This window comes from Chiloscyllium plagiosum, unplaced genomic scaffold, assembly GCF_037043375.1.
Source record: "Chiloscyllium plagiosum isolate Xiang-an unplaced genomic scaffold, Cpla_swu_hap1 HiC_scaffold_6, whole genome shotgun sequence".
Taxonomy (NCBI): Eukaryota; Metazoa; Chordata; class Chondrichthyes; order Orectolobiformes; family Hemiscylliidae; genus Chiloscyllium; species Chiloscyllium plagiosum.
In genome coordinates, this window is record NW_028270144.1 from 13,931,902 (window position 1) to 13,947,544 (window position 15,643).

Below are 15,643 nucleotides of genomic sequence, written 5' to 3' on the forward strand. Positions count from 1 at the left end.
AACACTTTTTTTAAATTTCAGATTCTATTATTGAATTCAAATACAACCATCAACCATCGTGGGATTTGAACTCAGGACTGCAGAACGCTAGCTGAGTTTCTGAATTAATAGTGATAATGCCACTAGGTCATTGCCTCTCCCATTTTGGTATTGACCTTTTTCTGATTAGATTCATACAGTGTGGAAACAGGCCCTTCGGCCCAACGAGTCCACACCGACCCTCCAAAAAGGAACCCACCCAGACCTATTTCCCTCTGACTAATGCACCTAACACTATGAGCAATTTACCATGGCCAATTCACCTGACCTGCACATCTTTGGACTGTGGGAGGAAACCGGAGCATCCGGAGGAAACCCACGCAGATATGGGGAGAATGTGCAAACTCCACACAGACAGTCGCCTCAGGCTGGAATCGAGCCTGGGGCCTTGGTGCTGTGAGGTAGCAGTGCTAACCACTGAGCCACCGTGCAGCCCCTCAGAGCAATGAATTAGTGATTTATGAAGCTAATATGTTGTTATAATCTCATTCAACAATGTGTAACCTACTTTGACATTTATAATGAGATATATGGTCTAAGTGTGGAAATTCTTGTCAATTCAAAGATTTTCTGTGGACTGTGGTTTTGGGGAGGGGTGAGTTCGCTGTTTGGATCTCCTTGCATCTCTGGAGAAGCATAGAATCACTGCCAAGTTTTTGATGTGCATGTTAATTTTCATGTGCAGATTCCCAATATGCCTGTCAATAGTGATGTAAAGATGACAACTGATAAATTCCAGATTCTTCTTTAGCTTTCCCTACCTAATATGATTCACCTTTCTCTTTCATGATTTCTATTCCTTATTCCTGAAATCTCAATTAATGCAATATATCATTAGTCTTGCCATTAATTAAAGTCCCGTGTTCTCAATTATAAGTAATTTTGTTCGTGTGCTATAAAGTTACATCCTTGATTTTAGTTCTGTTACTTGATCAGTTTTTAAATATCAAAGCTTTTGTCTTTTTACATTTTATATTGCATTGTTTAGAACCATTCTATTAAATTTAGTAGAATTACATTTGAAGCGATAGAGCATTTACCTAACATTGAAGAAACGAAGGCAAGTGAAGTGCATTGCTGTTGGTAAAGGGTGTAGTAAATGCCTTGGATTTTTCAAAAATAAATATGAGCATGACAAAAATAAAGAAGAAACAATCTATGTCCATCTCGATTTGGTTTATTCCATTTACAAAATAAAGCTAATCACCAATGGGACTGATTTATAGTAACTATATTGTCCTGTATTACAACGCACTGCAGCTTCATGCTGAAGTATTACTTGAAAAAACTACATTTTTAAATGGACTAGCTTGTATGTAGCCAGAAATTAACTTTTGAAAACAATTAGAGCTGGAACAATTACAATTAAAAATGAATTTATTATACTGAATAAATTTCTTACCATTGCCTAAATGTAGATTTTTTTTATATAGTATGCAACTATTTATGGATTTGCTGACAGGTTTGACACTGATATGAATTTAGTTAGTACTACAGTGCAGTAGGAAGTACAGTGTCATTTGGGAGCACATAATGCTGTGTGAGCACAAACATATAATCAGTATAGAAAGCTAAAGAATATTAACAAAGCAATGGTCTGAATTGACTGAAATACTTTTTTCCCTTAATGGCTTACACTCTACAATTTTTCCCCGGCTTTACTTGCAGAACAGCTTTACCTCGCGCGTCCAAAATATCCTGATCAATCAAGCAGTCTGAAAATTGACTTCATCCCTACTGAATTTTAATTGTATTCAAATGATAGTGATTAATTGGGGACTTAATTGTTTATAGGAGCATACAGAAAGAAGGGCTGTTGTTTGAAGGTATGATTTGGAATTCACATATCTATGAATAAAGCTTCTATTTATTTAAGAACTTCGCTGCAGCATTCTGTTTTTAGTTACCAGAGTTCCAAGATGGTAGCAATATGATTTCCTTCCTGAACCTGATGACACTTCCAATTATAGATACTGATTATTGTTCTGCTTACAATTGACACATTGAACCAATGTGTCAATTGTAATTGACAGCTATTGAATTTCGAATCTTTGAGTTTTGAGACTCCAGATAAAACTGCAATGCATGTCTTCATTGAGCCCATAGGTTTAATTTTTATGGAAGTGTATGGAAGATAAAAGTTATTATATTTACACTTTTTTTTTATATAGGTACCTTGGCTGGACCAGTTGTTGTTGATCAGAAAGTGTCTGCAATTTTGGGCAAAAATGTCACCTTAAAGTGTTTAGTTACAGTGACAGAAACTGTAACTCAGATTTCCTGGGAGAAGCAAGATCATGGGACCTCAGATACAGTCGCAGTTTATCATCCGCATTTTGGAGTCTCAATTCAAGGGAACTATGTAGGAAGAGCTGATTTCACAAACCCATCTTTAAAAGATGCAACAATTCTTATTAAAAGAGTTCAGTTTTCAGATTCTGGAAACTACATCTGCAAGGTGGTCACTTTCCCATTGGGAAATTACCAAGAAACAAGCATTGTGACTGTGATTGGTATGTATATATTACATATTAAAATCTTGAATAAGCAGAAATGTATCATTGTGAAATTTGAGCTGTTTTAATCTGTACTGTTTGTTATCTATTAATGCTAGTTTGTCACTGAAGGCATTCGAACAAAAAGAACTCAAGTTATTACAACAAAATGTTGATTTTGTAATTAGCAACAAAAATGCTTGGTGGTAACTTGAGATTTACTGATTAAAGTAGGAAAGTTATCAACATGAAACCCACGACCAAACAGATGCTTTCAGATATGCTAACCAAATAGAATCATAGAATCCCTACAGTCTGGAAACAGGTCCTTTGACCCAATAAGTCCATGTCGACCCTCCAAAGAGTATCCCACCTAAACCCATTCCGTTCTCCCAATTCCTCAGTCTCTACTGCATCTGCTCCGACAAGGAGACATTCCATTCTCAAGCATCCCAGATGTCCACCTGTTTCAAACAACGTGCTTTTCCTTCCTCATTGCTGGAGAAGCACTTGATGTAGGAAGGTATAGATCCATAATGAAGAAGTCACAGCAAACTTGAAACGTTAACTCTGTTTCTGTCTCCATAGATGTTGCCAGACCGGCTGAGTTTCTCCAGTGTTCAGTGTTTGTTTCGGATTTCCAACATCTGCAGTATTTTGCTTTTAAAACAGTGAAATGAACGTGTCATTAACCCATTCCTTTATCTGTTTCGTGCTTGTAAAACAGATATATGCTAGCTATGGAGCTAATACCTAACACTAACCACATTACTTTTTATTGTTATAGTGGAACCCACTATAACTGTGGGAGGTGGCCCTGAACCACTTGTGGATGGTGCCAATGAGACAGTTGCAGCAGTTTGCACAGCAGCTAATGGAAAGCCTGCAGCAAGTGTTTTCTGGGAAACCGACCTCATTGGAGAAAAGGAACAGACAAAAATTTCTGCTCCAAATGAAACTGTGACTGTTGTAAATCAGTTCAAGATTGTTCCATCCCGATTTGTGAGGAAGAGACCAATCACCTGCATAGTGATACATCCTTCATTTAATACCACTATTCGAGTCCCATATGTATTGGATGTGCAATGTAAGTACCTGATGCTTCAATCTGAATATACTATATAACTGAAGTTATTTCAAAATATCATTACCATGCTGGCATACATTTTAGTTTACTTCAAATGAAAGTGAGTCTTACGAATATAGTGAAATATATTTTAAAAATTAAGTTGTATTTGTTTTGTGTATCTATTTCATTATAGAAAAATTGGTAGGATTTCAAACATTTTTTACAAATTTTCAGTTTGAAATTTTAGAGCTTGATTTTTATAAAGGTTTTTATAATTATACAGCTAAGTAATGAGTAAGTGTGGAAAAAAGTTGAAATGAAAGAGTACTTGTAAAGCATGTTTCAAATTTATTTGATCACGAGAGGAAATAGCAAGACAAATCTGAATATAGAAGCAACAATTATGTTGGCAAAATGAAAGAAAAGCTCAGCAGGTCAGGCAGCATCCGAGGAGCAGGAGATTTGAAGTTTTGGGCATAAGCCCTCCTTCAGACAAGGCTTATGCCTGAAATGTCAATTCTCCTGCTCTTCAGATACTACCTGACCTGCTGTGCTTTTCCAGCAACACACACACTACTCTGATCTCAGCATCTGCAGTCCTCATTGTCTCCAAAGTGGAAGAAAAGGTCACCTTTTGCAGTTGGTCCGACAATAGCATATAACTTATGTTACCAGAAAAGTGACATCGCATGTGGATCATAGAATCTAATCGTATAGAAGGAAGGCAAAGGGCCTATTGTGCATCAGAATGGCTGGAGAAAGTTATCTTGTTACAGTTGGGGTATTTAGCTAGGAGGACAAGCGACTTGAAATTATTAGCCTGGGAGGAAATAGGCAATCAGTTGAGCTTGGAAAGGAACTGGAATGTAAGACTTTATGAAGGTGAACTTGCAGTCTTCAGAATATTTTCTTTTTTTTTCCAGTGCCCATGAAACATTATGATTGTATTTTTTTAAAAAAACAAACAAAGTTGGGAGAAACTCAACTGATCTGGCAGCATCCGTGAAGAGAGAAACAAAGTGAATGTTTCAAGTCTAATGTGGCTGCTCCCTCAAAAGTTGATAGAGATAGGTCGAATATTACAAGAGGATTTGAGGGCAGTGCTCATAAAATATTATTTGGGGAGTTACTGACAGCATTAACAGGAGGTGTGAAGACTGACTTCAATTACATTGGAGCTTGCATTGGAGCACCTGGAATGCAGTTTCCATTTTTGGTCTCATCTCAGGAAAGATACCAGATCATTGCTGTAGAGGGAGTGTAACAAATGTTCGTCAATCTTATTCCCAGGGTGATAGGTCTGACCTATACAAATAGATTGGGCAAACAGGGCCTGCATTCTTTGGAGTTTTGAAGAATGAGAAATGTTACTGAAACAAATAAACTATTTAAGGATAGACAATTTAGAGCCAGGGAGCATAATTTAAAAATAATGTGATACCACTTAGGTCTGAGATGAGAAATTTGTCTGTTTAGGATGGTAAAAGTTTGGAATTCTCTCCCAAAGAGGGTTACGGAGGCTCATTCTTTTTCAGTATTTTGAAGTTAAAGATTGGGTTTATGATTACCAGTGGCATACAGGGTTATGATGGGTGTATAAAAGGCATTGAAATGTTCGATCAATCACAATCATAACAAGTGACAGGACAGGCTTAATGACCTACTCCTATTCCCAACACTGTTACCAGTACATATGGAAGCTGACCCAGTTTTGTAGATATTTACGCCATCTGTCCTTTCACATTACACCTCCCAACCAAAACAGATGTCCTTTTGCTCACTTTTTGTGCATCAAATATATTTTCTCTTTTTATGTGAAAATTATTGTACTACTACTAAAGATTTTTGATCAACTTTATTTCTTTTTGGGGCCCAGATTCCTTCCTAGCCTACTTCGTGATTTTAATTAAGGGAAGCATACCTGGACTGGCATGTAACATGACTTTGTCAGTTTGGTGGTGGTTATCATAGAACTGGGCAAGTCAAGACCATATTACAGCCAAACAGGCTCTGTAATCTGGCAGGCTGTGTCATCTGGATTATTCAGGGGTAAACTACAGTGTGGCATTAAGTCACTCAAGAATACACAGGGATGTTGGCTGTGGTTAACATCATTTCAGAAGTCAAGGTAATTAGAAACTATTAGAAGTATTCTACAGTAAAATGATTAAACAATTATTTCCTTTCTTAGGCAATGCATACGTTGAACAAAAATCTGATCTTCTGTGCATTTATTCCCTGTTAATCTGTGTATGTGACATCATTGATGATTTCAAATAAATTTGTGTTCTTAAAGTATGGGTGGAAATAATGGCTAATTTTCTGATTTGATTTGATAATCTGAGGCCCTAGCAAAACAGCCTGAGTCTCATCATGTTAATTTGAGTCTCTGTCCATTATCTCTCTTCATCCAGTTTCCTAACCAGTTAGGAATTTGCTTTCAGTTCCATGTGCTGCAACTGTAACTCAAATCTCTAAGTGGGACTTTATGAAATGGCATTGGAAGACAAAGTAAATAGCAACCTTCAACATTTCTCTGTCCACTACAGTAGTCACCTCTTCAAAACAAAAAGCAGATTCGTCAGGCATAAATTACCCTGGTCGAAATTATACTGGCTGCCATTTGAATAGTAGGAAGTTTCAAGGTTTTAAGCCACCTGATCCTTTGTTGCAGGCTCTAATAATTTCTGTGACTAGAATATATTTCCCTGGTTTCTCTCTATCAACTTTTTAAATACTGAAGTAACATGCACACTACTTCAATTTAAAGGGCAGTTCTCATGAAATATTATTAGGGAATAGTGACAATATTAAGTCTGCCTAAACTAAACTATCTGTTGTTAAAAAGAAATTGTGACCATTGCAAAAAGATATCTCATCTGCCAGGTGAATGGGAAAAATACAAAGTGCAATGAAGAGCAAAGCAGAAGATAAGTGCTGCAAAAAGATATTTAAAAGCAGCTTTCAAGGTTTATCAAAATCATCATAAATTTTGACAATTACATTAGAAAAGGGAGGGTAGTCAAAAGTAATAAGTATCTTTTAAACTGGAAATCAGTGTCAAAATATAATGAAATGTCAGAGCTGCTGTATAATTACTTTGAGATATTACTTGAGTTAAATAAAAAGGGTCAGTTGGGAAGATACCCCAGATAAATTATTATTCAATCGGAGATAGACAGAGATTTGTTTCCAAGGTGGGACCTCCCAGAAACTGATCAAAACTGGCAGGCATTTTGGATGCATTTTGCTACTGGGAAAGGTGCAGACCATGAATGGCATAGTGGGAATCCTGCATCTAATAATCCATTTAAAATTAATGATTGTTTCAAATTGTCCTTGTTTTGGTTGTTCCCAGCCTCTTAACACAGTGTGAACAACGATGGAGAGGATGTAAATGCTCATGAAGAGTAGATTTAAGATCTATATGCCATAATCTGAAGTAGTTTTAAACCCCAGGTTCATAAAATGGGGAAATAAAGGCTGCAGTTTCCAGTTAGAATTTAAAAAAAACACCTGAAGAAACGCATCAATCAATGGGACATTTAATGTAGCTTAGGAAAAATAATTAACGATGTCTGCCTTCAATTTCATTTGTTTCATGGTTAACGTTTTACAGGAGTGTTTTCCATTGGTCCATGGGGTGTGGGCATCACTGGGTAGGTCAGCATTTATTGCCCATCCCTTGACAAAGTGGCAGTGAGCTATCAACTGCTGCAGTGGTTGGGGTGTAGGTTCTTTCTGCAGTAAGAAAGGGAGTTCCAGGATTTTGACACCCACAGCAGGAAGCTGGGAACTTGCAGGTGATGGTGTTTCCAAGCATCTCCTGCCTTTGTTCTTTTAGGTAATAGCGGTATTATATTTGGAAGGTACTTTTGAAGAACCTGAATGAGTTATTGCATTGCACCTTGTAGGAAGGTACATATTGCTGGTACTGTGTTGTGGTGAAAGGAGTGGATGTTGAAGGTACTGCCGGTCAAGTGGGCCATTTTATCCAGGAAAGTTATAGAGTCATAGAGTCATACAAACAGACCCTTCCGTCTAACTTGTCCTCGCTGAACAAATTTCCCAAGCTGAGACGGCTGCACTTACCTGCATTTGGCACATATCCCTCTAAACCCTTACTATTCTTTAAATGTTGTAACAGTATGTGCATCTATCACTTCCTCTGGCAGTTCATTCCATACATGAACCATGTGAAAATGATAGTGTTGAGCATCTTGAATGCTGTTAAAACTGCACCCATCCAGGCAAATGGAAAGCATTGTATTGCACACTCCTCTTGTGTCTTATAAATTGTGATCAGACATTGGGGCAACAGCAGGCAAGTTACAGGCAGAGAGATCCTCACTTTTAACCTGCTCTGTGCCCACAGCATTTATATGGTTTGTTCATTTCAGTTTTTGGTCAGTGGCAACTCCAGGACGTTACCGAAGGATTCTGCATTAGCCATGCTATTTGAGTGTCAAGGGTTGATGATTAGATTCTTGAAGATGATTATTACATGGCACTTATCTGGTAGGACTGTTACTTGCTACTTGGATGTATTTGGGTACTGTTCCACATGGGCACTGGTTTCAGTATCTGAGGAAGCGCAGTTGGTACTAAACATTGTTCAGTCATTGGTAAACATCCTCACTTCTGATCTTATGATAGAGGGAGGTCATTGAAGAATTGCAAAATGATTGTGTCTAGGAAACTACCATGTGAAACTCCTGCACAATGCTCTGGGACTAAGATGATAGACCTTAATAATAACAAACAGCTTCCTTTGTGCTAAATAGTTTCTGAATTTCTATTATTTTCAGTTTTACTCAGACTTCTTGATACCATGCTCTGTCCTCTGTATTCAGCTCCTTTTCTCAGTGTTTGGAGCATGACTGTAAAGAGGTCAGGAGCTGAGTGGCCCGGGCAAAACTTCAACTGAGCTGTGAACGAGCTGTAGTTGAACAAGTACTGTTTTCCAAGGCCCAAGCTGCAAGGGGTGATAAAACAAGTAGTTGTATTCCCTGGAATTTAGATGGTTAAGGGGTTATTTGTGTACTATTTAAAGATATTCAAAGGAATGGATAGACTGAATTTTAACAAAAACTATTTCCATTTTTTCGGTAAAGGTACAGAACGGGGGAGTGTCATAAATAGAGAAGTAGAATTAGGCCTTTCATGAGAGAAATTAGGAAATAGCTATAATTACAAAGATTTGTAAAAGTTTGAAACTCTTCACAGTAAATGACAATTGATGCCAGTTCAGTTAACTTTAAAATAGACACTCCTCCCTTCGATTTACAAAAAATGTATTAATAACATCAGTTTTAGGGTTAGGTTGCAGATAAGCCATGATCTTATAGAATGGAAGAACAAATTTGAAGAACTAAGTAACAACTCATGTCCCCACATACTGAGAGCTTACTATAAGTGGATCAATCTGTGGCAAGCTTGTAATTAATTTGAGGAGATAACTGTTCCAACAGCCAATATATGGTGATTTATTCCAGATGCACCTGAAGTTACTGTACTGGGTTATGATGGAAACTGGTTTGTTGGTAGACAAAATGTGCAACTCAAGTGTAAAGCTGATGCAAACCCATCGCCTTCTGCATACATATGGACCAGGTATGTATGTAATTCACTTGTACTAGCTACTTCTGATGTATCTGCAAATATTTTGTGTAAGTACATAATAGTTCGATTACAGAAATAACTTAATATGTAGCTGTAATAAGTCAGGAAACCTGACTGAAAAGGAACGTCATTTATTTTTGAACATCAAAATAAAACCATTGCTCTTGGCGTACAAAGGCTAATCTTAGTGTAGGACAGTTTTGTTAACAATTTCTAATTAATCATTTATTTCCACAGTTCAGATAATTTTCCTAACTAACCTATTCAATAATGATATTGCATAGCTCTAGAAAAGGTAGGGTTTGAACTCAGGATGCCAGGGGCCAGAGGTAGGGATGCTGCAACTGCACCAGGAGAACCCCCGAGTCTGCTTTACTTTTTTTTTCTTTTTCTATATCCGGAAGTGCACTTACACACAACCGAACAGCTTTCCCACCACCAAAACCACCATGAAATACAAACCCCTTGAGGGCTAACTTCAGCTCAATAACAGGCAAGTATTTTAAAATCATTTTGAAAATTTCCTTTATTCAACTTTTGCTCTCCTCATGGCACACCCGTACCATCCCTCATTCAATGTTTAATGAGACAGAGGAAGTAGGTCATTGAGAGAGTACCCGATTTAGGGAGTGGATGGAAAAGTGAGCAGAGATGGAAAGTTAGGAACAAACCTCAATAAATCCATGCAAATAGAAATGTATGTACCATGCAGTCAGCCTGTGTTCACACACAGGTCCCAGGAAATATCAGATCCATGATCTCTGCATTTCAAACTAAGTTGACTTCCTGGAAGTTACGATTCCAGTTAGCCCCTCAGTAGTGACGAGTACCTTCATGTTCATCACTGATTATATCGTAAGACCTGGGATATTAAATTATTTTGTATAAAAAGTACTTTAAGGAATAATTAATAATTTTCTGTTTAAATTGTGTCCAATAAATTATCCTTAATATTTTATTGAAGCTCAAATATTCGCTAATAATTCAGCTATACTAATTCCTTGTCTCATCCAATTTAAAACTTAGAAGCTGCTTCATTCCAGCAAATTAGATTATGATTCTGAAGTAACAGCATAAAACCCAACAGATAAGACAGTGTAAAGTTTTAGTGGTGATACACCACAAATTTTGCATTCATACATAAGGAGATGTCATGAGTCCATGTATTTGTGTAGAAGATAAACCTTTATATTTCTGAAAACAAAATGGGATACAGAGAATTTACCTTGACAAGATGAACCCTTAGGGTAAGGTGACCTTTTGTATTTTCTGTACCGAAGCAGTATCTGATTCATGTCTGTGCATGTCTCTAGGAAGCTACTTAAAATGCAAACAACCTTCCCCAGATGCTGATAACGGCCCCTCTCTATTTCAAATAAAGTGATTAAGAATAATAGTGCCTAATAAATTTGCCAGTCTCACAGTTGATGAAACGCAGGTAAAGATATTTGGAGGCTATTCATAACTGATACTTTGTACTGTTAAACGCTTCTCATTGATAACTGCTTAGCATACCATAGCATTTTGGTTGACATTGGGAACACCAATCCTGTGGTCAAATGACAGATTGTCTTGTGAAAGGAATCTCATTGTTAATTTTAATTTAAATATTATTAACCCCACAGTCCAAAGATGTGCAGGTTAGGTGGATTAGTCATGTTAAATTGCCCCGTTGTGTTCAGGGTTTTGCAGGCTAGGTGGATTAGCTATGGTAAATGCGGGGTTACGGAAATGGGATCCTAGGAATGGGATGTTCTTCAGGGGGTCAGTGCAGACTCCATATCATTGCCTCTATCTGCACTCTAGGGATTCTATGATGCTAAATCATGAGGACAGATCAGGTCAGGCAGCCTCTGATACAGAGGTTGCAAAGGTATGATATCTTGCTGAGCAGAAGAAAGAAAAGAAAGACTCCTTGATTTGAATATTCTATTCGATTAGAAAATAGTGAATATAACTTTTTTTATTCATAAAGAGAGGGGGCATTCTGCAAAAAAGATGCAATCCACCTAGCTTCGAATAGCTTCCCTATGACAGTTAATAATTATCATTATCCTTAAATATGTTATTGCAGTGCACTTAGGTTCAAGGTAATGAGACAAAGACAACAGTTTTTTTTCTGAAACAAAATCATATTTAATCAATTAAATAGAGTTTTGAAAAAGTAAAATGTGTTTTGGATAAAGAGGAACTGTTGAACAGTAATATACTTGGGTTTCCAGAAAGCTTTAGATTTGGTACAAAAGTTATTGTAGAAAGCAGTAGTTCATGGTCTAGGTGTAATATATTGGCATGGATAGAAGATTGACTAACGAATAGAAAACAATGGTCATGAAGGACCTGCATATGTACATAACTGAATTTTATGAATATGGTATATTCTTGCAATAAAAAGTGATCAGGTGTTCTTATGATCAATAGTTCTAGTTTAAAGACTCAGCTAATTAATTTCATTGTTCTCCTGGAGACAGATGTGCTGAGCTGTCTTTCTTTAAAAATGTCTATTTGCAGCAGGTAAGCTTCCAATTGGTTACAACAAACAGAGTGCAGGTTTTGAGAGATTTCAGAGGTGGAAGGTTAAGATTTTTGCTCTCTTTGTCCTTCTATTAGTCTGTCATGATGGTTCTGGAGAGAGCACAGCTTGTCTTGTGTTTTCTACTCTTTTAAACAAGACAAGGCTCTCTAGCAGAAGTATAATTTAAATGATTAATGAGAACTTACCAAGTCAAAATAGCATTGTCTGAGGTGGTGATGGACTTCATTCCCAGCAGTGCCCACTGTTCGCTAAAGGTTTCTCTCCTGCACATAGACACCACATGCTCCTTCTTGATGAACACCTGAGTGTAGTTTTAAAGGCAAAAGAGAGCCAAGCAATCGTGCGCAATTATCCCATCTCTCTATATATATTTGTCAATTAAGAAGGCTACTGTCACATGCTTTCAAATGCTGAAGCCATGGTCCCAATTAGGGTATCATGGTGATCCCATCAGGGAACTGGGTTCCATCCCCATTTGGCCTGAATGGTTTTGTTCCTTGGAGACGCAGATTCATATTTTGTTACAATGAAGGTGTCTGTTTTTTCAACTCCTTGACTGATCAGCATTGAGTCAATATCAGAGAAGGGATGTCGTTGATCTTGAAGTAAACCTTGATATTAACAAGTGTGATAGTTGTATGAGTCATCTATATATGTCCCTTTGTAAAACATTTTGGAAGCTTCCAGAGACTTGAAAAGTTTGAAGTTCAGAATGGCCTGGCAGAAATCTAAGCGTCCATAAAGTCTATTTAAAAATACGTGGAAACAATCAAATGAAATTTAAAATCAGTATTTGATATAGCACATCTTAATGATACTGGGAAGATATTTGTTCTGAACTGTATCTCCTTTGGTACTTCATTATCCTGTTTCATTTTAAAAATTACATCTGTTTATTAAATTGGCCATTTCCCAATTTCAAACTTTTTGGTCTTGGTATATCTTTGTCATTTTCCATAATGTTGCTATCTCTAACTGAATTTTAGTTGTTAATATTAAAATGCTCAACGCATACCTCTTGATCCTGCCCAGCTGAATTTGTTAAATATAGCTCGAGAACTTCCATTGCTGCTCTTGCTGCACTTCAGCTTGCCTTACGTCTTGGCACCCTTGTGAAGTAACCTTCCTTAATAAGCTCTACCAGTTGACATCCAAGTTCGTTGTGACAGAATTCATCTGTGCATGGTAGGCTTTGAACTATCCCAACGTAGTTGGGATAGTTCCACGTATGGAGTCCATGTATGAAGTCAGCTATTATGAGGGGGCATAGCTTTAAATTAAGGGGTGGTAGGTATAGGACAGATGTTAGGGGTAGATTCTTTACTCAGCGAGTCGTGAGTTCATGGAATGCCCTGCCAGTAGCAGTGGTGGATTCTCCCTCTTTATGGGCATTTAAACGGGCATTGGATAGGCATATGGAGGATAGTGGGCTAGTGTAGGTTAGGTGGGCTTGGATCGGCGCAACATCGAGGGCCAAAGGGCCTGTACTGCGCTGTATTTTTCTTGGTCCTTAATAAACAGGCTCAGGGTAAACCAAGACCTCTGTGCAGCCAACCTCTACTACTGACACCTTAGTACAGAGCTCTTGCGCATTCAAGGAGTGAAACAAACAATGCTGCACACTTTTCTACAGACTGATAGCAGACCAAACACCTGAAACTCAATAAATAAGGAGACTGCCTCTTGACTTCAAGGAATTTGCATTTGATAAATGTAAATTGCCTTTTGCACTAACTTTATCACTTCAAAAGGGTCCGGACAAGGTCCTTAAGGCAAGTTTGATTCATTGAGCTACAGAAAGGAAGGAGTGAGGCAGCAGACACAGATCAACATGCTCCACCTTTCTTTTTTAGGTGATGCTTATCTGTAGATTGCATCGGCAGGAACTCATTGGTGGTTTGTAGCTTATGTAGTAAGCTTTTTTTTAAGCTGAGGATTAGTTCACTCTTTCTGATATGGCTTAATGGAAGACTTATTCCCAATTATCATCTTTATTATCTAGATTGGAGAAACCTTTACCAGAGAATTTGCAGATTGAAAATGATACTTTAACTTTCAACAGACCGCTCAACTACAATGATTCTGGTATCTATATCTGTGATGTAGTAAATATTCACGGACAAAGAAAAAATCAAAAGGTTGTTCAAATAAGAGGTATGTTTCTTACGTTACCTGTACAGTTTGGCCAACTTAACACATTCTTCACCTCTCAAACACAGTCTTAAGTTTTTTTAATGTGTGCGGTGCTAATTTATATAGTTCTACTTTTATCATTTGCAGAATTCTAAAAAGCAAAGTACTTTGATGCAGTTGCTTCTAATTAGACTGTATGATATTCAAATTGTAGTTTTTAAGAGAAATTAACAAAACGTTTTAATTCCAAAAACATGTCTTATTGACTACTAATCTTTTCTCCTATTTACAATTTTCAAGCCCTGGCAGCATTCTTGTAGATCTCCTCTATAATTCCCCAGAGCACTAATGTTCTTTTTGGAATGTGATGACCAAACCATGTAGACAATTCCAATGGTGGCCAACTAGCATTTTATATGGTTTGAGCAATATATCTCTTTATCGCCCAATGAAGGAAATCATCTCGTGCACCACTCAGCCCTTTAGAATATCACTGGAAATTACCCAGCATTCTTAAATGAATCAATCAATCAGTGCACTTTGTTTCCTGATGCTGAGCTTGCCACATTCCCATTTATCTCAAGTGCTCTTACTTTTTTGATGTCTGCCATGAGGAACCTTGTCAAATTCCTTGCTAAAATCCATGTAGACAACATACATTGCATCAGTCTTCCTTGTTAGTTTCTCAAAGAATTCAATTAAGTTAGTAACATATCACGTTTTTTTTTTAACAAAATCATGCTATCCCAAATAAGTTTTAACCTTAATTTTCACCATTAATAATACAATGGTCCTTTTTATACAAATGTGCAGCATATCTGGCAAAAAGGAAGATGGTTGCGTGAATGAGAATAGCTCTAACAACACAAGAAACTTGACTCCATCAGGACAAAGTACCTTGCTTGATTGGCACCACACCCACAAACTTTCACTGCTTCCACTCCTGTCAGTAGCAGAAGTGTGTATCATCTACAAAATGCACTGCAGAAATTCACCAAAGATCCTCAGTGTTCAAAATCCATGTCTATTACCATCTAGAAATATGAGAGCAACAGATGCATGGGAACACTACCATCTTTCAGTTCTCCTCCAAGCCACTTAGCATTCTGACTTGAAAATCTATCACCTCCTTCAGTGTCACTGGGTCAACATCTGGGAACTTCCTCCCTAACAGTATTGTGAGTCAACATACAGCAACTGGACAGCAGCAAGAACATAGCTCAACATCACAGTCTCACAGGCGATGTGAAAGCAGCCAAAAACATCATCTCCCCACGAATGATAAAATATGCAAATAACACCAATTATAATTGAAAAATTCACATTTGAATTGCAATGCTTGTGTAAATGTATTGCTTCAGAGCCAAAACCTAGAGATATTGGGCTGGACTTTCAAGTCTTGGAGACTGCAGACCTTTAAAAGCGGCAATTAACCAAATTCTGGGATTCCTGCCCCCCCACCCCAATCATTTCTGATGCTTTCAGTTTTCACTCGTGTCATAACTGCCTGCACTTTTCAGTCCTGATCTGGCCAAGGCATCTGCAGTTTCATGCAGTTAATTTGCTTTGAGGACTTCTGGTTCATGGTCCCTCAGAAAACTTATAAACCATGATCTGAATGCTGGGAACCTCTTGAAAGGTAACTTCTAAAGGTGCTACCCATACTGTTTCCATGTCAACTAATGTTGTCTTATTCAACCTCCCAAATGCACCCTAATACCCTACATGCCAATTCAAAGCACTTCCATG

At 37.6% G+C, this 15,643-nt stretch overlaps 1 protein-coding gene across 4 annotated transcripts in view; it reads left to right on the forward strand.

Moving 5' to 3' along the window:
* Positions 1 to 15,643, forward strand: part of LOC122550453 (nectin-3-like) — a 140,344-nt gene that overhangs the window by 107,270 nt on the left and 17,431 nt on the right. For all 4 annotated transcript variants that reach the window (XM_043691194.2, XM_043691195.2, XM_087987881.1 and 1 more), the window contains 4 exons: positions 2,211 to 2,552; positions 3,322 to 3,621; positions 9,099 to 9,216; positions 13,764 to 13,915. In XM_043691194.2, coding sequence (XP_043547129.1) covers positions 2,211 to 2,552; positions 3,322 to 3,621; positions 9,099 to 9,216; positions 13,764 to 13,915 — 912 coding nt within the window. The remainder of the gene's footprint in view (positions 1 to 2,210; positions 2,553 to 3,321; positions 3,622 to 9,098; positions 9,217 to 13,763; positions 13,916 to 15,643) is intronic.